General features: G+C 40.9%; 1 protein-coding gene across 4 annotated transcripts in view; it reads left to right on the top strand.

Moving 5' to 3' along the window:
* The window catches only part of MYO16 (myosin XVI), a 388,109-nt gene that overhangs the window by 341,738 nt on the left and 20,944 nt on the right, over positions 1 to 25,427 (top strand). For all 4 annotated transcript variants that reach the window (XM_083168667.1, XM_083168668.1, XM_083168666.1 and 1 more), the window contains 3 exons: positions 573 to 877; positions 3,120 to 4,274; positions 10,599 to 10,745. In XM_083168667.1, coding sequence (XP_083024793.1) covers positions 573 to 877; positions 3,120 to 4,274; positions 10,599 to 10,745 — 1,607 coding nt within the window. The remainder of the gene's footprint in view (positions 1 to 572; positions 878 to 3,119; positions 4,275 to 10,598; positions 10,746 to 25,427) is intronic.

Here is a 25,427-nt window from a genome sequence, read left to right on the forward strand (position 1 = left end):
ACTAACCATATTTGGAAGTTCAGTATGGGAAATTATTCACTCTGTGATAGTCAAACCTGATAACAACTGAAGCTGAACATTTGTGTTTTAGGAGCAAAGCTTCAAATATTTACAGATCTGCACTATATAGTCAATGCAGCCAAGACTATCTGTCTTGCGATACATGAACGCGCATCGGGATCGCAAGCAGATCGTTAGGGTTAAAACCCTTGCGATCTGCATGCAATGCCGACACGATGTCAACATCGGAAGGCATATCTTACCGTGTTGTACACACCATAAGTCACAGTATTTACTCAAAAGTGTACATTTTGTTGTAAAACCACCCGCACAATATACTATATATCATTTGCAGGCTGTACTGTAATTTAAGAGAAGAAAAATGGTTCTCAAATATGCTCCTCAAAACCCCTAACAGTTTATGTTTTCCAGACCATCCAGCACAGGTTTAAAGATCCAAAGGTGACCTGGGATCCTGAGGACCATGTTTGACAACTCCCAGAATTGACAATTAATTCTGAAACCCTTATTTAAATCATTTTGTGATATCTATAAATTTCATTTTTTTCCAGAACTGAAGAAAAGGGTATGAAGCCATTGCAAAACAACTCCATAGGATATCGTTCTACTCCTAATCTTTTTCATTCTGATTCTTTTGGAGTTCCCCCAAGTTCTGGAAATCCTATGCAGTCTGTAGTGGGTGGATCTGTCCGATCGCTTTCTCTGCACACAGTATTAAGCTTAGATGATAATCTCCAGTCTCCACGGAAACAGCCTCCTCCAAAACCAAAGAGAAACCCTACCACAAGATTAAGTGTTTCATACGAAGCTGTTAGTGCCTGTCTTATTGCAGCTGCTAAGGGCATTGACAATGAAGGTAAGGCAGAGGAAGGTTGAATTGTCATCTGCTCAAGCGTCCTCAGCCATAGTATCCAGCCCATTTTTTCCCCAAGATCAAGTCACATGAGTCATGTTTTCCAACGACTTTGTTGGTCCATAGCATTTCTGCCATCTTTCATAAACTGTAGTGTAAACAGTATAACTATTATTTTTTGAGGTCTTAGATCTAAAATGTATTTATAACATACTGTGCATGTGTTTCCCTCACCTTAAGATTATTACGGATCTCCTACAGAGATGGAAGCATTGGCCCTCCAAATATAAGCAGGATAGGTGCATGCAAACTAAGTACATTTACATGCAGATGCTTAGTTGTGTATATCTCATGATGTGTCCCTATCACAACTCTAACATATGCGGCAGGAGTAATAAGCGTATGCTTAGGCACTAAGATAGCATAGTTGTATAAGGGTTAGTGTATACATGGATGTGGCTAGATACTGTTAATGTGAAGGTCACATTACACTATATGTATGTTATTATTATTACTGTTTATTAATATGGCACCACAAGGGTTCTGCAGCATCTAACAATTCATAAATGAGCAAAAACAAGAAAGCAATACAATTCAATTTTGACAAGTACATGGTAAATAAATACAGTTGCATCAGTGGATAGGAGATTGAAGTAATTAGTATAGTGGGATAGAGCTAGGGTTAGGTGCCGTTAAATAGAGTAAGGAGTAAAAATAATTATATATTCTAAGAGAGGAAAAAAGCACACTGAGAAAGTTCTCAAAACAATTCCTGAGAAAGCATTATAATTTAGTTCAAATTAGCAATTTTAATTAAGCAATGTAAATGTATGACTGCAACTTCAGATAATAATGGAGCCACAATTATGACTGAAGTGGGATCAATATACCATCTGCCATTAAGAATGGTCTATTAAATACAAATGACAGTCAACAGCATCATAAGCCCTTTTTGCACCAGTATTCCATTATTCAAAAGAGATCCACCTGACAGGTGTTTATGCACTAGGTGTACCTTATTTACAATGACAGGAACAAGTACTAATTCTCACCAGTCCCTTTCCAATACCATTCCACCTCCAGTCGTAAGGAACAGTAGTGTAAGAAGTGACAAAAACTTCAGAAGATGAGACTCTAGAACAGAATATAGACTTGTTTGCTGAAGACCTGTCTGAATAAATGCACCGGTAGCATAACTGGAGAAGGCAAATGAGCATTTGTGACATACAGTACAGCAGGGGTAGCCAACTCCAGTCCTCGAGAGCTACCAACTGTTAACATTTTCCAGTTCTCACAGATCACAAGTTAAGTAATTGTCTCTACCTGTGGATCTTTTGTAATTTGGCAGTGAGTAAAGAGTGCACCTGTGGACCTGCTAGGTGGTCTGGAAAACATGAACTGTTGGTAGCTCTCAAGGATGAGTTGGCTACCCCTGCAGTACAGTAACAAACAGTTACAAATCTATTTAAGAATTTTTTTACAGTATAAATTAATGTTATATCTATGATGGGAGTCATTTAGACTGTACTAATTTATTAACAGTTATTTATATAGCACACACATATTTTGCATGCTTTACATAGAATATTTGAAAATTTACATCAGTCCCTGCCCCAGAGTACCTTACAATCTATATTCCCTGCCACATGCACATATATTCATTCTAAGGATCATTTTGTTGTAAGCCGATTAACCTACCAGTATATTTTTGGATTGTGGGAGGAAACCGGAGTACCCAGAGGAAACAAGAGTAAGCACGAGGAGAATATTTCTACTCCACACATTAGGGCCATGGTGGGAGTTGAACCCATGACCTCATTGCTGTGAGGCAGTAATGCTAACCATTACACCATCCGTGCTGCCCAAAATGTTGAAAATTGCTGTTTTTGCACAATAACTTAATTGCACTATGTAAAATAATGTGCAGTTATTAGTTGTAAGAACTGTTTGTTTATAGACAAAATAGAATTAGGTTTACATTAACTTAGTTGGACATAAACCTGTTCATTTGATTACAAGCACGTTGCATTGTTAGCATTTGCCCAGAACAAAAGTTCAACAATTTATATGAATATGCAAAACTACAATACTATAGTATTAATAATATTATTTTTGTATTGCCCCATGATTGTATTTAGTCTTCTATAGCCCAGCAGAATATTTGGTTGTGTCAAAAAAAATACAGTAATATCATCAATATTATTCATACATGAGCTTCAAATTCAAACATTATCTTTGTTTTCAGCTCTGTCTCGGCCAAGACCTCACAGTGATGATTACAGCACAATGAAAAAAATTCCACCACCCAAACCAAAGAGGAGTCCTAATACAAAACTGAGTAGCTCTTATGAGGAGATATCGGTTCACAGGTTAGGAGAAGCAAAACCATTGAGTATTTTAGTCAAGAAAGGTCATCGGGACATTGCAACCATACAAAGAACAGCTTCGGCAGATGGACCACACCGTGGAAATCTTACATTATACATGTCACAGGAAGAAGATGAGAATGAACCAGTATATATTGAGATGGTTGGTAATGCCAAGAAGAGTTGTTTGGCAGGTACCAACAGCCCAGAACAAGGAGAAGCTGTGTATGAAGAGATGAAATATTTCCATCCTGATCAAATTAATAGTAATACTTTGTTGACCTGGAGTTCTAAATCATTTTTACAAAACATGAACTTAGTTACATTTGATGGCAGTAATAAAAGTAAAAAAGAAGATGCAGAATCCAATGACACCTATGACGTACCAGCTCCATTTCCAAACCTCCTTCCTCATAGACCTCCTCTTTTGGTATTTCCTCCAGCTCCAATAACTTGTTCTCCTGCTTCTGATGAATCTCCTTTGACGCCACTTGAAGTTATTCAACTCCCTGTTCTTGAAACCAATATAAACTATTCTATACAATCAGAATGTTCTAGTCCCTTATCACCTCAGTGTTCAAAACTTCAAAAGGCACAAAATGAAAGACCGTCATCGCCAGCACTAGCAGTGTTCAGTGTGTCAAGCAGGATGTCTCCTCCTTCTACTCCACCTATACAGCCATCTTCAGCGTCTTACCAGTCCTCAACACATTTTACTTTTCCCACAGAGACTCCATATGCCTTATTAGTTAGTACTGCAAAGAAGACTATAAATTCAGAGGCACTAAAAGCTGCTTCCAGAACCAACCCTGTTGTAACGGATAGTCCCTGTAGCACAATGACCAAGCTGCCTTCTTCTTCCCCATTGAAAATTCCAAGAACTGCACAAACTAAGTCCCTTTCTTCATTCCCAACTAGTGTCACGAATGCGAGCCATGTTACAAGTCCACTCGATGAGTTGACCACTCTTTTTAATTCAGGAAGGAGTCTCCTGAGGAAATCTGCAGCTGGCAGGAAGATTCGAGAAATGGAAGGTAAATTGTAACATGACTTTCTTTTTTGTGTGCAAACATTATTATTATTGATGATGATAATAATAATAATAATAATAATAATAATAATAATAATAATAATAATAATAATAATATTTTCATTTATATCTTCTAAGAGATTCAAGGCACTTTAATGAATTTTAATATGCCAAATTAGGTATTATTAGTTGCCTGGAAAAGATTGATATACTGACTTTGTAGTATATTTTTGAACCTAAATACTTTTGTTATTTATTAAAATTCCAATTACCATACTCGTTACTGAATCAAATAGGTCTTCCTGATTGTTTCACTCCACACTATTCTGAAATTAAGTTTTTCAGCATCAATGGCCCAGCTCTAACCAACAAACCATTATGTATCCTTATTCTAGTCCCCATCTCAAGCTCTTGTTTGCAAGATCATTCACAATTACATTTCTATATGCGGTTATTCATATACACCTATATACATAATGATGACACTAAATGAGTTTCCACATTTTGGAAACAGGTGTGGAAAGTATAATTTTTCAGTCAGTGCCTCAGAACTCTTAATTAGCTTCATGACAGCCTCCTAAGAGGACACAGCTTGTCTGAGTGTATCCTGCATTCATCTCCATGGAGTCATTTCTGTCAATAACTTCATACTTGACTTGATAATGTGATAATTATTTCTTTGAGTACGTTTTCCAGGAAAGTGGAAAATAAATACTTCACAGAAGATTTTCATGACATTGCATCTTGTCCTTCCTCAGCATTTAAGTGTTCTTGGAACATTGCATGTTTAATATTCACATTATGTTTATATGGCTTTCATCTGGCTTATTTACATAGCTAGAGATGGATGAAACATTGTATTACTAAAATTATTCTTAGGTATTAGACATTTATTAATCTGGGATCCATATGACCTTGCTTCACAACAAGGTGAACAACTGTATTAAAAGTAACAGAATTATTGTGTGTTTACTATCACAACAAAACATTATGTTCAATTATTACAAAAGATGACTAATATTAAACCTGTTAGGGACAGGCCACCTCTACAACTGTTAAGTTCACAACTGTACAGGAGAATATAACTTTTCGTTATTGTGGTTTAAGTTCACATAGAGATTTCTAAGCAAACACCCCCAACAGACACTATTCCAGATAAAGTAGACTAATACTCCTTTCACACCGCAGCTATAACCTGGTAATTTACCGATTTTTAACTGTTTCAAAACAGTTATATCTTCTGTGTGAACACGCCAGTTTTAATTTACTGGCTCAAGAAAACCGATAATTCAAAACGGTTCCTACACGGTTCCGACCCATTATTTTTGGAGTTTGAACGGGTCTGAACTGGTATTTTGGATTCCACACCGGTGTGTCCCCCTGCCAGCGCTCCCCCCTCCCCTAGTACTTCCAGCCTGACAGATTGGATTAGACAAGGGTATGGCCAGAATAACAGTTTAGCATTGCTGGGGAGGCAGCGGGGTCCGTTCGGCGAATGGGCAGTGTGCGGCGGGGTCCCTGCGGCAGATGGGAAGTCAGCAGTGGGGTCCCTGCAGTGAATGGGAACTACTAGCAGGTTTTGCAGTGTGACACATAGATAACATGTTGCAATGGAGAGCAGAAAGCTTATAGAGGTGGTCCATTTTAGATAATTTCAGCACATTGATTAGTAGATGGATTACCATTTACTGTAGAACACTTCTGTGAGTGTCCACCGGAGAGCAGGATGTCTTGTCCTAAACTGTAATCCATTTACTAAGTCTAGTATAATTAGCTTCCTATATAACTTTTGTCCTTTACCTATAGCATATTTGCTGATGGTTTAACATTTCACATTGGTAAATTGGTAAGTGGGACCTAGAAGAAAATGTATGTGTAGAAAACTCTTATATTTTTACAAATCAGTTGCCAGAAAAGAACCAGTTGGCACGCATTGTCTCCTTTACCATAATTCTGTAAGAAAAATTGTTTCACTTAGACTGTAGTTTCTTGATGTTTTATCACACTGCCAAAAAGTTGGGCATGGAAGATCACACTTTACACGTTAATGAACATGCAGTTGCGACTTTAAATGTAGTGCAAAGTCAGTGTATATGTAAGTGGAGGATTGAAAAAGATGTTTAAGTACTGTGTTATTGATAACTCTCGGTATTTCACATACCCTTAATGACATTGAAATTTGATGATTGGTAGATAGATGGATAAACACACTATAGCAATTTAGCTGCAGATGCTGGCTCTACAAGCTGGAAGGCCAAGTTTTCTATTGTATATAAGATGACTTATTTATACTCATAGCATACTGTAATTGCCACAACACAACCATCAAAATGTATTCTTTAATATATAACCTACATAGTTTATTCTATGCTGTATCATCAACCTACAAAATGGATAAAATCCTAACATTTCTCCTACATATTCATTAAGAATAGAAGCTGATGAAAATTTCAGACTTATGTATGCAATTTAGACGTTTTATTTATTTATTTACAGTTTCTTATATAGCGCAGCAGATTCCGTTGCGCTTTACAATAATAGACAGTGATAAAACAAACTGGGTAACAGACAGCTTACAATCTATAGGGACATAGCAGGGAAACACAAGGACAGGCACCAGTAATAGCATAGCAGTCCCACCAAGTCCAGAAGGAAAGCTATATAATACATAAGTGCCTCAGAGGGTTATGCATGTAGAACTTATCTATGATAGACTTGCCTGAAAAGGTGATTTTTCAGCGAACACTTGAAAGTCTGGAGGCTAGTGGAGAGTCTTATTGTGCGTGGAAGGACATTCCATAGGATGGGAGCAGCCCAATGAAAGTCCTGTAATAGTGAATGGGAGCTAGTGATCCGTGCAGAAGAGAGACACAGATCTTGTGCAGAGCGCAGTGGTCGAGATGGGAGATATTTTGTGATACTGTAAGTAAAGAGATATATGCTGGTGCAGTATGGTTAATAGTTTTATATGCGAGTAGAAGTGTTGGCTGACCTACTTCTCAGATGCTATGGGTGACATTCTATGGAATGAGAGTTGTGTTTTATGGCGAATTTTACTTCAAAAAACGGCTAATTCGCATTTTTCCGTGAAATCGCACATTTAATCTGATGCGAAAAGGTCCCTAAATCGCATATTTTTTGCGATAAGTCATGCGTACTGAAAGTGCGGTAAAAATTTGCAATTTTATCGCATCCAGATGTCTTCCAATAGAAAAGTATACAATTTGCTTATTTAATGGAATGGGATTTTGCAAATCGCACTTTTAAGGTGTCTAATAATCGCCATTTTTTCAGACCAGGTTCTGATATGCAAGTTGGCCAGAACCCTACACAGATCATTGAGATCTGTGCATGGTTCTGCAGTAAAAAAATGTGTTTTTTTTTAGAAAAAAATTGTGTGGGGTCCCCCCTCCTGAGCATAACCAGCCCCGGGCTCATTGAGCCGGACCTGGTTCCAAAAATACGGGGGACAAAAAGTGTAGGGGTCCCCCGTATTTCTGAAACCAGCCCCGGACTCTTGGACCGGTCCTGGTTCCAAAAATACGGGGGACAAAAAAATCTGGGGGTCCCCCGTATTTTGAAACCAGCACCGGGCTCCAACAGCCCGCAGTGTCATGCCACAGCCGGGGGACACTTTTTACATAAGGTCCCCCGGCCGTACCATGAGCACCGTGGCTGGTCAGCCTTGGACGGGGTACCTGGAGGAGTGGGGACCCCCCCAATAAAGGGGTCCCCCCCAAGGCTTCACCCGTCCAGGGCTGAAGCCCGGGGCTGTCATCGGCGTCCCTGGCCAGTGGACGCCGGCCTGAAGGTGTAAAATCTTTCAATCCTAACATTGCTTTATACAGGAGAACTACAAGTCCCAGCAGACCTCCCCCGCAGGCTGGGACTTGGAGAACCACAAGTCCCAGCATGCGGGGCATTAATGGGCCCGCTGGGACTTGTAGTCCACCTGTAAAAAGAATGTTAAAAGAAAACACACACACAGAAAAGTAAAACTTTATTACATACACATCCACACACCTCACTTTTACAACCACATACTCACCGATCCAGGATCCAGCGCTGGTCTCCCTTCTGCTGCAGAGCCGGCTACCCCCGCACTGGCAGCGGGCACAACCGGCTGTCTCCGATGCAGCTAACAGCTTCTGTCGCGTTGTCCCAGCGCAACAGAGGCTGAGAGCGTCTTCGGCTTATGCATCTCCATGGAGACGCATAGCTCAGCCCTGTCGTTAAGTGAATTGGTTGTTAAATGAGCATATATAAAACCCCTTAAGACTTCTGAGACGTGGGTCGCTAAACAGGCAGGGCAGGTCGTAACTGCGAGAGGGGAGGCGGGCAGGTCGTAAATCAGAGCAGGCAGGGTCGTAAGTCCGAGGAGTCACAGCACAGACACTAAACGAAGGCCCGGGTCGTAAGTCCGGGTGGTCAGTAAACAGGTAGGTCGTTAAGTGAGGAATGTCTGTATTTTCAACCCTGCCCTGCCAATGCTTAAAGTTCAGTGGACTGGGTTGGAGAGAAGGTGCTAGCTGCAGTCTCTGTGTGTCTTAGCATTGTAACAAATATCCTGGAATGGCGTATTACTATTTGAGCTGCTGAAGAAAGTGCATCTGTCTAGAAGGAGACGATATACTGTACCTACTTGATCTGCTTACATAAGCTAACTGAAGACTTCCAATTGCCTAATTAATCATTAGAGGGTGTCCTAGGAGTTCTGAACCAATTACATTTTCATCTTAAAATAACACCTTATTACTGCTTTGGTACTGGTAATAGAAATAACCATGGCTATAATTCTTGCAGCCAATAGAATAACAAAAGCCCCGTAGACGGGATGCAGTTTAAATCCCGGCGGTCGGGATCCCGGCGTTCAAAATCCCGACGCTGGAATCCCGAATGCCGAAATCCCGACACTTTCTCCTCCCGTGGGTGTCCACGACACCCTCGGAGGGAGAATAAATTAGTGTGCCGAGCGTAGCGAGGCACCGGGCCCGCAGCGAGCCCGCAAGGGGGGGCGATCCACGTCCCCCCCTTGTCGGGATTTCGGCGTTCGGGATTTCGGCATCGGGATTTTGAACGACGGGATCCCGACCGCCGGCTTTTCATGCCGAATCCCCGTAGACAACAAAATCTGTGGCGTAGGAAAAATACTAACACAGCCGATTGAATATGCCCCTAAGTATTCTACATATATCCAGAAATTGAAATCACTGTTCTGTGGCAATTTATTTTCTATTGGTATGTCAAAATATGTAAGCATTTAATTTGAAGGGAAGAACAGGTGTTGTCTTATATCCATCCGCTGGGGTCATATACACAGTTGTAATGATGAACATGTACAGTATGTACATATCAGTAACACTAATGCCCTTTTCTATAATGATACAAGTATTATTGTAGACAGTGACAGTATAGGTCAGTCTAATGCTGGGTACACACCAAAATTATTTGAATTGGATGCAAATTGTATGCAAATCGTGCGATCTGATTTGCATACGATTTGCATACGATCCGATCCCAATCCGATCCCATCTGTATTCAGATGAATGGATCTTAAGCAGCCCATACACGGTCCGTTTAACGGATCCGTTTGGGACTTAATTACCACACATCGGATCGGATTGGATCCCTAGTGCATGCAGTGTGCACGCACTGCGATCCGATCCGATGTGTACCTAGTACAAAAAGTATGTGCAGCACATACTTTTTGTACTGTACTATGTGATGCTCGGGAGCGCGCATCGCAAAGTACAGAACGGAGCCATACACAACGGACCGTGTATGGGCTCCTTTATACAGATCCTACCTGCAGCAGGTAGGATCGGAATCTGATCCAATTCGGATCCAACTGAACGATTTTGACCCAATCTGCATCCAATCTGCATCCAATCAGTCTGAATTGGATCCAGATTGATGGGATTGTGCCCAAATCGTTTTGGTGTGTACCCAGCATAAGTTAATATTACTAATGTCATATCTGATCTTGCTGCATCCACTATTATTATGTCTATGGATTGGATATGAGAGTCTCACATTCACAAATTGGCAATATTATCCAGGTTATTATTTAATAGCGCACCGTAAGTAATATCTGCATAAAAATTGCTGATATATAAATGTATTTTAGGTGTGAGATAAGTAAAATATTTGCAATGGTTGTGTTCTGAGAGTCACAGTTGGGAATCTGTTGATGTAAGTGGCAATACTTATAAATCAAAATTCTCATCTGTTGTTGATGACCGCTTGACTTGTGACAGGTATATTAAGTGTGCTGATAGATGACTTACCTTTACAGTGCGTTCACTCACCCAGCTGTTTCATTTTGAAGGTGTTGAGATGAATCTGAATGCGAGCAGTGGGGAAGATGGTGCTATGCCAGAAACTCAAGACACTAATGCAAATAATCAAGACAACCAGCCATCAAGCACTTTATCTACCTGCCTACCTTGTGAGAATGGAAATTCTGTAAATAGTGGTGAGTTTATTGGAAACCACACATGCATAATTATTTTCTTTAGTAATTGCAAAATGAAAATACATACTAGATCCCTACCAATGGTTGGTAACTAGAGCATGCTGTATAGAATGGGGAGAGGCTCAAGAGAGAACACATTCACTTCAATGAGTCAAACACATGAATCAAATAAGTGTCACCACCACACTTGACAGCAAGTGCAGCAGGTTATGGCATCATTGCGCCATTCACATACAGAACCACTCATATGCATACTAACAGTGGTGGATTGGGCCACCGGGATAGTGGTAAGTTCCTGCTGGGCTGGCCCACTCTGCCTACCGGCTGTGCTGCTTTTTACATTTGCCCGGCCAGTTGCTGCACTTCTGGAATTTGCGAGCCAGAAGTTGTCATCCTCTTTGGCTAGCTAGCACTTCCAGTTGTCATTAGCGGAGAGCGGCTCTGCAGCATAGTAAAGCACCGAAACTTGTTTAACACATAACCAGCCTCACACAGTAATATGTGTCATGTGACCCACCTCACATAGGCCCTTATTCTGAATCGTGCGGTACGGCCCGCGTGCGGCCGTACCGCCGATGTTTTCAGTCTGCACATGCGCAGAGGTCAATCTGCGCATGTGCAGCCCAATTCGCCGCAGACGTAGTTCGTCCGCCGCAAAGGGGGCGTATAGGGGCGTGAGGGGCTTCATACCCTCATTTCCCTATGCATACGCCCCGCGTTTCATGGGCGTTCCCATGCAAACGCGGGGCGTATGCATGCTAATGAGGGTATGACGCCAGTGATGGGGGCGGGAAGCTGACGTCGCCGGATGTCAGCTCTCAGCCCCCATACAAGCTATCACACGGACGATTGTCCGTGTGGTCTCAGCTTGCGGGACCTGGTGGGGCGTGCGGCCCTGCCTTCGATGGTCGCCGACCATCGAATGCAGGGGGCAGCTCCCACCATGGTGGAGGCGTACACCCCACCATTTTCTTGCGGATCGCCAGCCGTCCGTGTACGGACGGCCGTGGCGATCCGTATCGTGGGCGGGGATTGGTTTGTGCGGCCGGAGCACCGTGTGCGGCTCCGGCCGCACAGATCTGAATAAGGGCCATAGTAATATGTGTCATGTGACCAACCTCACATAGTAATATGTGTCATGTGACCAACCTCACATAGTAATATGTGTCATGTGACCAGTCTCACATATTAATGTGTAACGCTTGACCAGCCACACATAGTGAAATGTGTCATGTGATCAATCTTGCATAGTAATGTGTCATGTGATCAGTCTCACATAGTAATGTGTAACACGTGACCAGCCTTACATAGTAATATGTGACACAAGACTAGTCTCACACAGTAATTTGAGACCTGTCTTACATAATGATATTAACCAGTCTCATTTAGTAATATGTGATACATGACAAGCCTCACATGGTAATATGTATACATACCTCCCAACTGTCACGATTACAGTGGGACAGTCCAGATTTTCAGGTCCTGTCCCGCTGTCCCACTCGCAGCAGGCATTGTCCCGCTGTGGGGGGTGGCAGTTGGGAGACCCCCCAATCTAATAGAATAGACGCTGTGCGCACACACACAGCGTATATTCTCGTATGAAAATGAGGTTGCGGCTAATTAGCATAAACCGCACCCTCATTTGCATACGTCCGCCCCCTTTTCGGTCGAGTGTCCCTATTTCATCATCACAGAAGTTGGGAGGTATGCACATATCAACATATATTAATAAGTGATAAGTGACATGTGACCATCTTCATTTAGTAATATGTGACCAGGATCACATGGTAAAGTGACATGGCCAACCTCAAATATTAATATCTGACGTGCTACCAGTTTCAAATATAAAATGTGACACATGATTAAGTGAAAAATGTTTATTTACATTATTCTTTTCAGTAAATTATGAAATATCCAAAACACAAGGCTACATGCAATAGAAATTGACTATATTTACAGGAACTTTATGTGCAACCTTATTATTGGAATGCTATTCAGAAAAATGTAAAAATAACACTGCAAAATATTGCTATTAATATTGTATATCCTAACCTGTAATTGATGGATATCCCTGACCATCTGCTCTCTGTTCTGTGCTCCTTCTAAACTGAGGGCAGTTTGCGCCTAGAGCCCTGATTGTGTTTGTCTGGGGGCTACCTTGCTTAAATAGGAACTGCCTATTCCCTAGTATACAGGACTAACATTATTGATTGCAGGATAGCTACATTCTCTGCTGTTACATCATGGAATGCCGTGATGCTCAGAGTGATTACGAGTAATTGCAGTACCACTGCTGCGATGGGGAACTGAGTACATTGTGCAGCAGCAACACCTAATACTATGGCAGTTCTTTCCCTGAGTACTTATTCCTGTCAAGTATTTTACAAAATGTACATATTTTAAAACCATGTAAGGGTATGCGGTACACTAACTGGGGGCAATGTCAACACATGTCGACATAGACACAAACATTCAGAAATGTCATGTCGACCTTTGCATGTGTCGTCCTTTGCATGTGTCGACCTTTACCTGTGTCAACCTTTTCACTAACAACTTTGTCATTGTCGACCAAATGATCCACACCACATCTTCCAGGCTAATCGCAGCAAATGCGGGTCAATTGCCATGATTATCAAGTTTGTGAATATGCGACAGTTCTGAGCATGCACCCGCGATCTATAGGATTGCAGCCAGACATGAAGGGTCGCCCCATCGCGGCACATTTTTACCCTTGACCCATTCACAGATGTCACATCTGTATGTACAAGGGTGGTTCAGTAAGTAAAAGCTAGCTCACGTGTGTAATTTCCCCTGTTGCATTTCACTGCTTCCTCTCACTGTGATTATACTGCACCTTACAGTATGTCATAGTGTGCTCAGATCTCTGCCTCTAATGGGCACATCAGCAGCTGAAATTCATTACCACTTTGCCGAGGTGTACGGTGATCATGTCATGTCACAGAAACAGATTTTGGTTTGGTGCACTGCCTTTAAAAATGTGAGCAGCAACCTGTCCAGTCACGCACATACTGTACACTGCAGTCCGTGATAAAACCCTAACCTGTTTCTGTGACATGACGCTATCACTGTACACCTTGACAAGTTGGTGATGAATTTCAGCTGCTAATGTGATGCAGAAATTCACCACAGTATGATGTTAGATGCAGAAATTAGAGGTTAGATGCAGAAATTTGAACATACTATGCACCTCAAACTTTGACCATGTTTCTACCAGCCAGTCATCTTACAGTTGATGTTGGGACAGTATGATCTCTTATAGTTAGCCATTTCTCTGTGGTGGCTGGCCACAACCTTTTTTGGTGGCTTTCCACACCTCTTGAGCATGGGCCACTACAAATGCATTCCCCTAGTGATCTCTGCTTGTCTCCTGTCCAGGAGACATTTAGGAGTACCCCACACATTCATGAATAGTAGAATAATATATATAAAAAAACATATTTAGTAATATGTTTAATCTTTCCTGATTTTTTTTAATTGGGGAGGGGGGTAGGGGGCTTTTAGGATTTTTCTGTTTGTTCCTAAATTATACCTCACATACTAGCGCGACATAGCTTATATTTCTGTTAGGTTACCTCATTTGTGAATCTGGACAGTAATTCTTTTACATCTTGCTGGAGTGCATATAATAAGTATGTTGTGGGCAGGACTCCCCATACATAAATACATTCACACCTAGGGCCTTATTCTAGTTCACTCTTTCTGACAAAATCCTTCTTAGATGGGCAAAACCATGTGCACTGCAGGGGGCAGATGTAAAATGTGCAGAGAGAATTCAATTTGGGTGAGTTATTTTGTTTCTGTGCAGGGTAAATACTGGCTGCTTTATTTTACACTGCAATATAGATCTCACTTTGAAGTAAAACCCCACCCAAATCTAATTCTCTCTGCACAAGTAACATCTGCCCCACCTGCAGTGCACATGGTTTTGTCCACCTAAGAAGGATTTTGTCAGAAAGAGTGAACTAGAATAAGGCCCCTAGTGCTTATGTAACAGGAATTTGCACTTTGCTATTGAACCACATCATTGGGCATGGATAGAAATGGGCCTCCCTTTCTTCAATCACCCTGCCTTATTATCTGTTATCTGGTGGAAATGATCTAACACTATAACAGCCTGCTTCCAAGTACTATAATGACATTTATCGCACTAGATTGTTAATGGCTCTTATGTAACTGAGCCCTAAAGGAATATTCCATCAATTTATGATGCCTCATTCCCTCTACAATATTAACGTCTAACAAAAACAGTGTGTACAAAACAAGTGCCACAAATCTGCAATATATGATATCACAAGATCAATTCTCTGTGGAAGATCTAGCTTTCCTGTGAAAATTTGGGCCAAAGTCTTCGGTTATTATTATTGTATAAACATTAAAAGTTATACACGGAGCTATCCACTCAATAGTAATGATAATTTATGGAAGAACAAAAGGACACTTGTAGGTTACCTGAAATGCTAATAAAATCATATATCAAAATGATTATGTCACAGATGATGCTGTGTTTACTCTAACAAAGGTTTCTGTATGTACAGAGTTGTGATAGTAACAGCACAGTGTTTACCCAAGTGTACGCAAAGGAAACTTCTCAGAATATAATCAACAGTTTCATTTATCTTTCCAAACTGCACTGGCTCCAGCTTCTGGTCATTTATCTGTGTTGACGCACTTCAATGAACTTTTGAACACATGGAAACTTTACTTATTTGATAAGACATCTTATCTAGGTGCCATTCATAGGAATAGACAGATGAATCACTGATGCTGTGGCCTTAGATCCAGGCCTTCCATTGATAGGAAATCCCATGTACAGTACTGTATTGTCGTGAGAATAAATGTTGTTTTGATCTCTGAAAACTACAGTCCCGCTAAGTGTAAGTGTAGCCACATACATTTCCTTTATTACCTGTCTCTGCAATTAGCCTAACAGGTACATAATTTTCCGATTTTTGCAGGGGCAGTACGGATGGTGTAATGGTTAGCATTACTGCCTCACAGCGCTGAGGTCATGTGTTCCATTCCCACCATGGCTCTAACTGTGCAGAGTTTTATACTCTCCCTGTACTTGCGTGGGTTTCCTCCTGGTACCCCAGTTTCCTCCCACAATCCAAAAAATATACTGGTAGGCTAAATGGCTCCCAACAAAATTAACCCTAGAATGTCTGTGTGTGCGTGTACATGTGGTAGGGAATGTAGATTGTAAGCTCCACTGGCGCAGGGACTGATGTGATTGTTCAACTATCTCTGTAAAGCGCTGCAGAATATTTAAGCGCTATATAAGAAACTGTTAATAAATAAATAATAATTAATATTTGTATTAATTCTTAATTAACGGGGAACTCACAAGTACTTCTGTAAAGCTTTCTAATTATTACTATTATATTATTACATTTTATTTATAAGGCCCCACAAGTGGTTCACAGCACTGTACATATGGCACACGTTAGAACAATTCAGGGAGTAAAAAGCTACAGTAGACATAGCAGTATGTGAAGAACTGAAAACAGCGGATAGGTAACAAGTAGCAGCACAATTCTAAGTACAGCTGAGATGTAGGTTGTCATTGGTAGAGATAAATAAACACAAGTTAGAAGAGATGCGGGTTTAGACAGATTCGGCGTTAGGGGCCCATTTATCATTTAATATTTGCTGCTAAATCCCTGAAACGCCAGTTTTGGGGGGTTAGCTTCAAATTATAAGTATCACCTAAATTTATCAGGAGGGACCGCAGTAGAAATCTCTGATCCCTGCTGCGATCCGCCCTGCACCGCTGCCTGCCACATCCTCATACATGAGAAGTTGCCCGTTGTATCACTTTGGGTCCCTGGACTATTGCCATTCTGAGAGCAGCAGTCCCTGCAATAAGGTTGCATATGACAATGCAATCTTGTGCCGTAATATTCAGCCCAGATCGCATATGCGGTGTATATGCGATCCTTAGTAAATGGGCCCCTAAGAGATCTGTAATTTAAGTGCGAGAGAGGAGTGTGGTGATAACAGGAAGGAAGAGGACACTGCTACAAAGAGCTTGTAGTTTAGATAGTATGTTTTCAAAATAAATATATTAAGCGTATTCATATAAGAAGTAATTCCAGAGCTCATTACAGTCAGTGACTAGATGTCTTTTTGATTAATTAGGCAGTACAATAGGCACATCTTGGTGTGGTTTGGCATTATCATTGTCCCAATATTCAATTAGGAATGTTGTCTGGTATATAAAGTATACAGTAAAGGTGCATAAACACTTGGCGATATATTGAATGATACCACTCGACCCTCCTGAGTGATATATAGTTTTATCCTGTGCGCTCCTGCGTGTCATTAATGACCCCTCTCTTCGTCGACTGTGCATGCAATTCAATCTGACAATATTATCAGCATCTGCATGCTCAGTGAGGTCACTGAAATATATTGTGAAATGATTTTGTTCAGTGTGTATGCTCTATATCAGGGCTGGGCAACACCGGCCCTCCAGATGTTGATGAACTACACATCCCAGCATGCCTTGCATCAGTTTCAGCATGGCCACATAGCAAAACTAATGCAAAGCATCCTGGGATGTGTAGTTCATTAACATCTGGAGGGCCGGTGTTGCCCAGCCCTGCTCTATATCGTTCAGCTGGCAGTGGCCCAAATCACCTAGTGTGTATGGGACTTAAGTCCTGCCTTGAAATGTCCATCAATCACATGTCAACTTAATTAGCCAGTGATAGTTTAAATGGTACATATGGCTGTGTAACTTTTACCCTTATTGGTGCAATCTCTGTATCAATCTCTATTTTAACATGTTTGCCGAAGGTGCGCATCCCACATTTTCGACAAACTCCTATTACATTTACCCATATATCTCCAGACTAAATGTTTTGTTATTTGGATTTCATAATTATAGCCTTTACTTTCATGGCAATGGCAAAGCATGATGCACTTTACTGGATTACTGGATTTGAGTCCAGCTTTTGGTATATGAACATAGGAAACACTTCCAAAAACTTTGAAATACTTTACACTGGATTTTCTCCTTGACCATGCTTCGGTAGGTATTATATAATTGAAAACAACTGTAGGAGAACAGTTCTTGAGAAATACTGCTGTAGACATGACTTTAACCCAAAACTGCTTGTCCATTCCTAAATCCTTTGCATACATCTTGCTCTGTACACCGGTGTACACTTTGCTCATTCTCTTACACCATTTTGCTCATGGGTATAGGCAACTGTCAATCAATTCTTTAGTCCAGCGCTTCTCAAACTGCTGGTCCTGACCCCAAAGTGGGTGCCGACCTACTCATCATGGGATCGCGACTCCATGTTGCTGACCATCAGGCGGATGACTTTTCGAATCTCAGACAGTGATTCAAGGAGTCTGAAAGGTCTGTTGAATTGTCTGTTATTTTAGCCTCCTCCCATCATGTTGTGCCTCCACAATGCTGCCATGTACAGTATGTGCTGTCTGCTGACTACACATGTCATGCGATGACCTTCTGCATTCCCTTGTTGGGGTCCCGTAATTATTTTTATTGTCTAATGGGGTCCCAGAGCAAAAAGTTTAAGGACCCCTGCTTTAATCTATATTGAAAAAAAATAAAAAAATAAAAATATATATATATATATATATATATATATATATATATATGTAATCCAGGGATCTGCACTCACATCCAGCAGGCTGAGGAATAGGGGTGCTCCTTAAGGAATCCAAGTTCCACGATATAACAACAGTTCCAGTGTAACCAGAAAGGGCACTCACCACCATTTGCAGGTAAAAATGCTTTTTAATCACAGGGCGTCATTATAATCCGTGTCAACGTAACGTTTCAACCCCTTAGGGCGTTTTCAAGACAAGCCAGAAAGTTTCAGTGTGCTTGGCGTGCTCTGCTGACACACTGAAACTTTCTGGCTTGTCTTGAAAACGGCCCTAAGGGGTTGAAACGTTACGTTGACACGGATTATAATGACGCCCTGTGATTAAAAAGCATTTTTACCTGCAAATGGTGGTGAGTGCCCTTTCTGGTAACACTGGAACTGTTGTTATATATAAATATATATATATATATATATATATATATATATATATATATATATATATATATATATATATATATAAACTCAGTGATATATATAATTATTGTAATCTCCATCAGCTAACCATTTTATAGCACGATCCAATAGCATATGCCATATTTTCTCATTGAAATAAACAATACCAGATTCTGCCCCTAGATTTCTTGATTCATAAAATGGCAGCAGTCTGTAAACTCAATGCTTTTCTCATCATACAGTGTTTATATTTCAACACTGGTTTTCCTTGAGTTAAAATAAGCTCTGGTATTGCTAAAATTAGTTTACCTTGTAGATTAAACATTACAAACCTTGTCCTTACTTACAACACTTCCAAAGATTGTATTTTAGGAACTCGGTCAGCGGGTACGTTGCTGAGTGATTGCTAAAACTGTTTGTAGAAAAGAAACATTAACTGATGTTACGAAAACAGACTTTTGTAGCATTGCACATTAACAGTGGTTTAGATAGTGAATTACTTAAAAAACTTACAGTACTTAGTTCTTAGTTAGATAGAGGTGGATACTGCGCTAACTGAATGTGACCTAGTACACATGGTTAAAAAATAGCTGCTGGTCTCCAGAGAGAGAGAGGCCACCCTCCCAAGGTAATTTATAGACAAATAGGGTAGTGGAGACCTGCGCTGGTGGTACAAAGAGTGTACTATGTGCCAAACCTTGCAGCAAAGTATGGGCTGTACATATGGAATGGTTAGTACAGATAGAGGAGTTAGGGTGTATATTATAACGCTGCAATGATGATGAGATGCTGGTGGGTACGTAAAATAAGAAGAATTTTATTAAACGATATAGTTGCTCAGAAAGAAGGGGGGGTTTGGGGCGGGGTGCGGGTAATGGTGGCTTGGGGATGGAGCTGGTGGCAGGGCAGGTGAGGTGGACCGACATGGGAGAAAGTCTTGTATGCTACAGGTAACTGTATCACGGGAGGCTGGCGTCCCGTCCTCTTTGCGGTGCGCGCTTACCTATCTTCTAACATCCCTCGATGTCCTCTCTCCTGTCGGCTTTAAAGCTCTGATCTCCACAGCGCCGCAGGGCTTTGGCGTGGCTATGAAGCAGGACGGCGTTGTGGGAGTCCGGGTGCTATACAGCTGCAACCTCTGCCAGGCACCATGCGCTCAACTCCTCTGCGGGAGGAGACTTGCTGGGAGTGGGTGGATAGATGTATCCTCCAACGCATGTCAGCCTTCCAGCCTTCTTCAGGGAGCTTGTGTAACCAGATACACTGGCAGGTGGAGTTTTTAAAGGCTTGTGGGCATGAATGAGCAGAATGCCGTCGGCCATCTTTGTAGTGGGCTAAAAGTCCATTCCTAGACAAAAGCAAGTGACAGGTGATACGTGGCGCAATGCTGCCTTAATTCACTATCCCCGAAGATACACCCTTACTTCAAAACATACAATTGGAAGAAATTGGGATATAGAAAAATGGCGCAACAGAATACTTGAAGTTTTTTTCTTATGTTTCAGGCTCCTCCTTAGGCGAAATGAGGTTGTTCTCACGCAGGTATAGATTACCGGATCATAGTGTTCAGTGAAAAAAACATAAACAATAAACAATTAAAATTTTAAATTGTGTGTGTGTCACTTTGAATAAACCATTAAGTAAGTGATTGTTTAAATAAGGAGATAGATTTTAGTCCCACAGGCGTACTAAGACTCACGTAGGTTTAAGATGGTATCCCTCTCATAAAGGTTTCTTTGGTACGATCTTGGGGAACTTCACTTCTCAATAGGGATTTTCTCATATATGGAGTGATCGATTATTTTCACACATGCTCAAAAGAAGAGTATAAGTTGTGTCTAAGACTCGGGTGTGATCATATTTGTATCCCTTTTTTATATTTATATAAAGGTGAGTGGGGGGCTGAACAAAAATGATGAATTATGACAGCGTACCTCACTTATGATTTTAAAGACCTGAAGAACACATGTAAAGGTTTATTTTCTTTAGAAAAGGAGGGCGTACCCCTACTCACGGTGTAATCAGGAGATTTCAAACCTATAAATGTTTCTTTACATGTGTTTCTCACTGGTGCAATAGGTTACACAGCTGTGAAGATCCGGTATACATCTACTGGCCTGGTAACTCTAATAATCCAGATTCCATAAAACAGAGAGTTTCCAGATATAACTCAATACAGCAAATTATTACAATATCATAAATGATTTGGACACCATATAAAATGGTGTACCTTACTCACCCCTTTTAATGGGGGGGGGGGGGAAAGCCCGTAGCGGTTTCTTTAGCAATAGATCAACTGCTGGTATGCGATTATGCCAAATAGAGCCAGGAAACCGATTTGATAAAAAGGTATCTCCACAAAGTTTAATCCAAAAAAAGTTCTTTGTACATGTCCAATTCAATAGACCATGTGGGCCAAACCACAAGATCCAACACGATATTTCACAAACCAAATAAAAAAAATAAAAAAAAATAAAAACAATACATACATCCAAAGTGTGTGGCTGTTCACTCTCCTCTGACAGGATCTATGCGTTTCGGTCTAAGTGACCTTTATCAAGACCTGTTGATAAAGGTATGTATTGTTTTTATTTGTTTTTTAAACTTTTTTTGGTTTGTGAAATATCGTGTTGGATCTTGTGGTAAAGATAATGTCATCTATATATCTTCGCCAGAGCACTAAATTCACCTCAAGCTCGCCCCCTCTCCAGATGTTCTCGTCTTCCCACTTGCTCATGAAGAGGTTCATGAAACTTGGGGCGAATCTGGTGCCCATTGCTGTACCTGTTGTCTGTCTGTAATAGTTACCATTGAACCAGAAAAAAATGTGTTCCAATATGTACCGTATGCAGTCAGTGATAAATTGTTTTTGGTCTTGTGGTCTTGTGTCATCATTGTGTAAGTAGTATCCCCTGGTCATGTTCATTTACAGAGTATAATGAAGTGATATCGCTTATGCATAACCAGAAGGTGTCCTGCCTTGTTACTGTCTGTAGTGTTCTGAGAATATGTGTAGTATCTTTAATGTAGGATTGTTGTACACTTACATATGATTGTAAGAAACTGTCTAAATATTGTGAAAGATTTGACGTTAAGGATCCGATTCCAGAGAATATCGGGCGTCCTGGTGGTTGTTGTGTGTTTTTGTGGATCTTTGGTAAGTGGTAGAAGACTGGAATAACTGGATTGGAATTGTCTATGAATGAGTGTTCTTTTTCGGTGAGTATGCCTATATCTTTCCGTTTCTGTAGGACATTCCTCAATTCCTCAACTCAAACTGTTGGTAAATGACTGTCGGGTTTGAACGTAGAATTTCATATGTGTTATGGTCATTGAGTATCCTATTGCTTTCTGTGATGTAGTCGTCTTTGTTCAGTATGACAATACCCCCCTCCCCCACCACCACCACCTTTGTCGGCTGGTTTTATTGTAATCTCATTGTTGTCCCTCATCTCTTTTAGTGTTATGGATTCTGTCTTGGTCAAATTCATGGTTCTTCTGTGCTGTTTAAGGTCTAGATTTTCTAGGTCACGTGTGACAACTGTCTCAAATGTGTCAATTTAATGTCCTCTCATATATTGTGGATAGAAGTTGGATTTGGGACGTAAGTCTGAGTGTTTGTAAATGTCTTGTGGATTGCTCTTGGTGGTTTATGGTGGTATTTACAGTAGCTAAAGTGAGTTTCCTGGAGAATTTATGGAGGTCTAGATATGAGTGAAATTTGTCCAGTCTGGCTGTTGGTGAATATTTTAGTCCTTTGTTGAGGACGGTAATGTGTCTGTCTTCCAGTTTGAGTTTGGCGAGGTTGAAAATACCAGTTTTGTTTGTTTTGTTCGTGTTGGGCTTTTGCTGATTTTGAATGTCTTGTTTTCATTGGTAAGTCTACCCCCTCTGCACCCTCCTCTAATGTTGCGAGTTTCCTTTTGTTTGCCTTTCTATCTTCTCCTCTTTCACGTTGGGTGTTCTCTGTGTGTTGGTCAGATCTATGTGGATTTTGTTGCAGGAATCTTGTCCTGCGCTATGTACTAAAAAAAGGTGGATCTACACATGTTATGTCCAGGGATTGTGTTTCCTGTGTGTTTGGTCTGACCGTGACAAAACTGAGTTTGAAACCTGCTTCTAAAGAGTGTTTTGCTGCTTGTTCGTATTTCTTAGGGGTCTCGTCAATGCTGTATGTTGAGAAGGAGGTCTCACTAGTGTCTTCTTCGCTGTAAATGCTGTAGCTATTGTCGCTAAATTCTGGGGATTCCTGCTCTGAATTGGTGATTGTAGTTATTGGCTGTCTGGGAAATGAATGTGAGGGTTTGTCTATCTTCTTGTGTATTTGTGTCATATATTGTTGGTATGTCAATTTGAGTCTTTGTATATGGGGGTATTTGGCTTGTTCTCTGTTGTTTCTCTGTCTGTATGTTTTTGAGACCAAAACTGCAGGCACACAGGATGAATACAAACTAGCTTTCATCACCAAGTACAATGAAGACAACAAACTGTTCCAAAAAATATTAAACAAACACTGGCACATTTTACTTGAAGATAAGACGCTAGGAGACATTTTACCACCAAGACCTAAGATTGTATACAAACAATCATCAGACTTAAGCCAGCAGTTAACACACAATCACATAACGACCAAAGAGCCCCCCAATGGAAACAGAGGTTTCTTCAATTGTGGGACATGCAAGTATTGTACCAACCATGACACATCGACAAAGAAAGTCAGCACGTTTACATCCAAAGTGACTGAGGAACATTACAAGAATCAGGACCAGATAACTTGCAATCACACAGGGGTAGTGTACTTGGCAAGCTGCCCCTGCGGGTTGCAATATGTGGGGAGAATGATAAGGAAACTTAAAATTAGGACAGCAGAGCACATGCGCATTATCACAAAGGGTCTAGACACCCACAGCCTCTCCCGGCATTTCAGAGATGTACACAATAGTGACCCCCGAGACTTATCTGTTATAGGGATTAAGACAGTAGCCAAGAACTGGAGAGGATGAGACTACCTGAAAATAATAAAGAGGAACTCAAATGGATTCGTAATCTCAGAACACTGACCCCTAGAAGTTTAAATGTGTACAATGAAGTCACTTTGATTAGTATGATGTGAACCTCATCCTATTGCTTCACTCTGTTAATCAACTCACTCACATTTATAAATGTATCTATAATGATGGAGGAGTGATTATCATTATGAAGGGCAATTTAGCACTCAACAAAGATGGCTGAAGGTCCTTCAAGAATCCGTGTGGGATCATGGATATCTTTTAGCCTTTTAGAACCACAAGTAAAGTTGTAAGATAAGAACCTAAAAGTTGTTAGACACATCCCCCACTCCTAATAAACTTCTAAAAAGGACACAGCAAATGTTACAGACAGAAATGGGCTTTTAGCCCAATACAAAGATGGCCGACGGCATTCTTAGACGTCAGGTAAGCATGCACCGTGAGGAGGACGGGACGCCAGCCTCCCGCGACACGGTTACCTGTAGCATACGAGACATTCTCCCATTGACTCCGTTTGTTGTCTGTCCACCTCACCTGCCCTGCCACCAGCTCCGGCCCGAAGCCACCAATACCCGCACCCCGCCCCAGACCCCCCCCCCAATTATTTCTGAACAAATATATAGCTTAATAAAATTCTTCTTATTTTACGTACCCACCAGCATCTCATCATCATTGCAGCGTTATAATATACACCCTAACTCTCCTATCTGTACAAACTATTCCATATGTACAGCCCATACTTTACTGCAAGGTTTGGCACATAGTACACTCTTTGTACCGCAAGCGCAGGTCTCCACTACCCTATTAGCTCGTGGTTAGCATATTGCAAATAGCAGCCTGGGAAATGAGAACTACATTTGTTATACATTTAATTTGTTTCTGTGTATTAGTGTTATGCTTAAAAGTAGATATTAGTCTATAAACTGTGCTATGAAAAGGCGTATGAAATGTCTTCATGTGGACATGATAATGTCAGTATGGTCATAATGTTGATGGTGGCCAGTTTGACATTCATCATTTGAACAGTGATGACATGTAAGACTGTTGACATTTCCTACTGGTGGTCCAATGGTAACTTGCTCTGCAAGGGCATCCTCTGAGTCCTATTAGTCATGTGACCCTCATTTTCGGTTCAGCGCTCCAATTCTCTAGCATTCTGCCATCTCTCTGCTATACTGTACTTTACCCTAATGCTTACCCCTAATTCTAACTCTAATGCCTAAACCTAACTCTCCCATCTAAAAAAAACCCTAAACTCAACCCCTGGTAGCCTATCCCTGACCCTCCAGCCCGCAGCCTATCCCTAGTTTTAACTTTCTGGCAGTGTCAACATTCTAAGAATGACAACATGTCTGCATTTTAGTAATGTCGACATAATAACTGTTGACATTTGGGTATCAACATTATGACTATCAACATTGTTATTGTCAATCTTTTGACTATAGTACATCCCAAAAAGATAATGTACTGTATGTATAAAATAACTGGATTGTTTAGATTTTAATAATGTTATCCAGCATGCTGCCAGCTCTGTTACTGAATATTTAGAATAGCTGTTCAAGATGCAGATTTTGATTTAGATAATGGACATGAAGGTAAATTACGATGTGACCCCA

The sequence above is a fragment of the Crinia signifera genome, chromosome 2 (assembly GCF_055691185.1).
Source record: "Crinia signifera chromosome 2, ASM5569118v1, whole genome shotgun sequence".
NCBI lineage: Eukaryota > Metazoa > Chordata > Amphibia > Anura > Myobatrachidae > Crinia > Crinia signifera.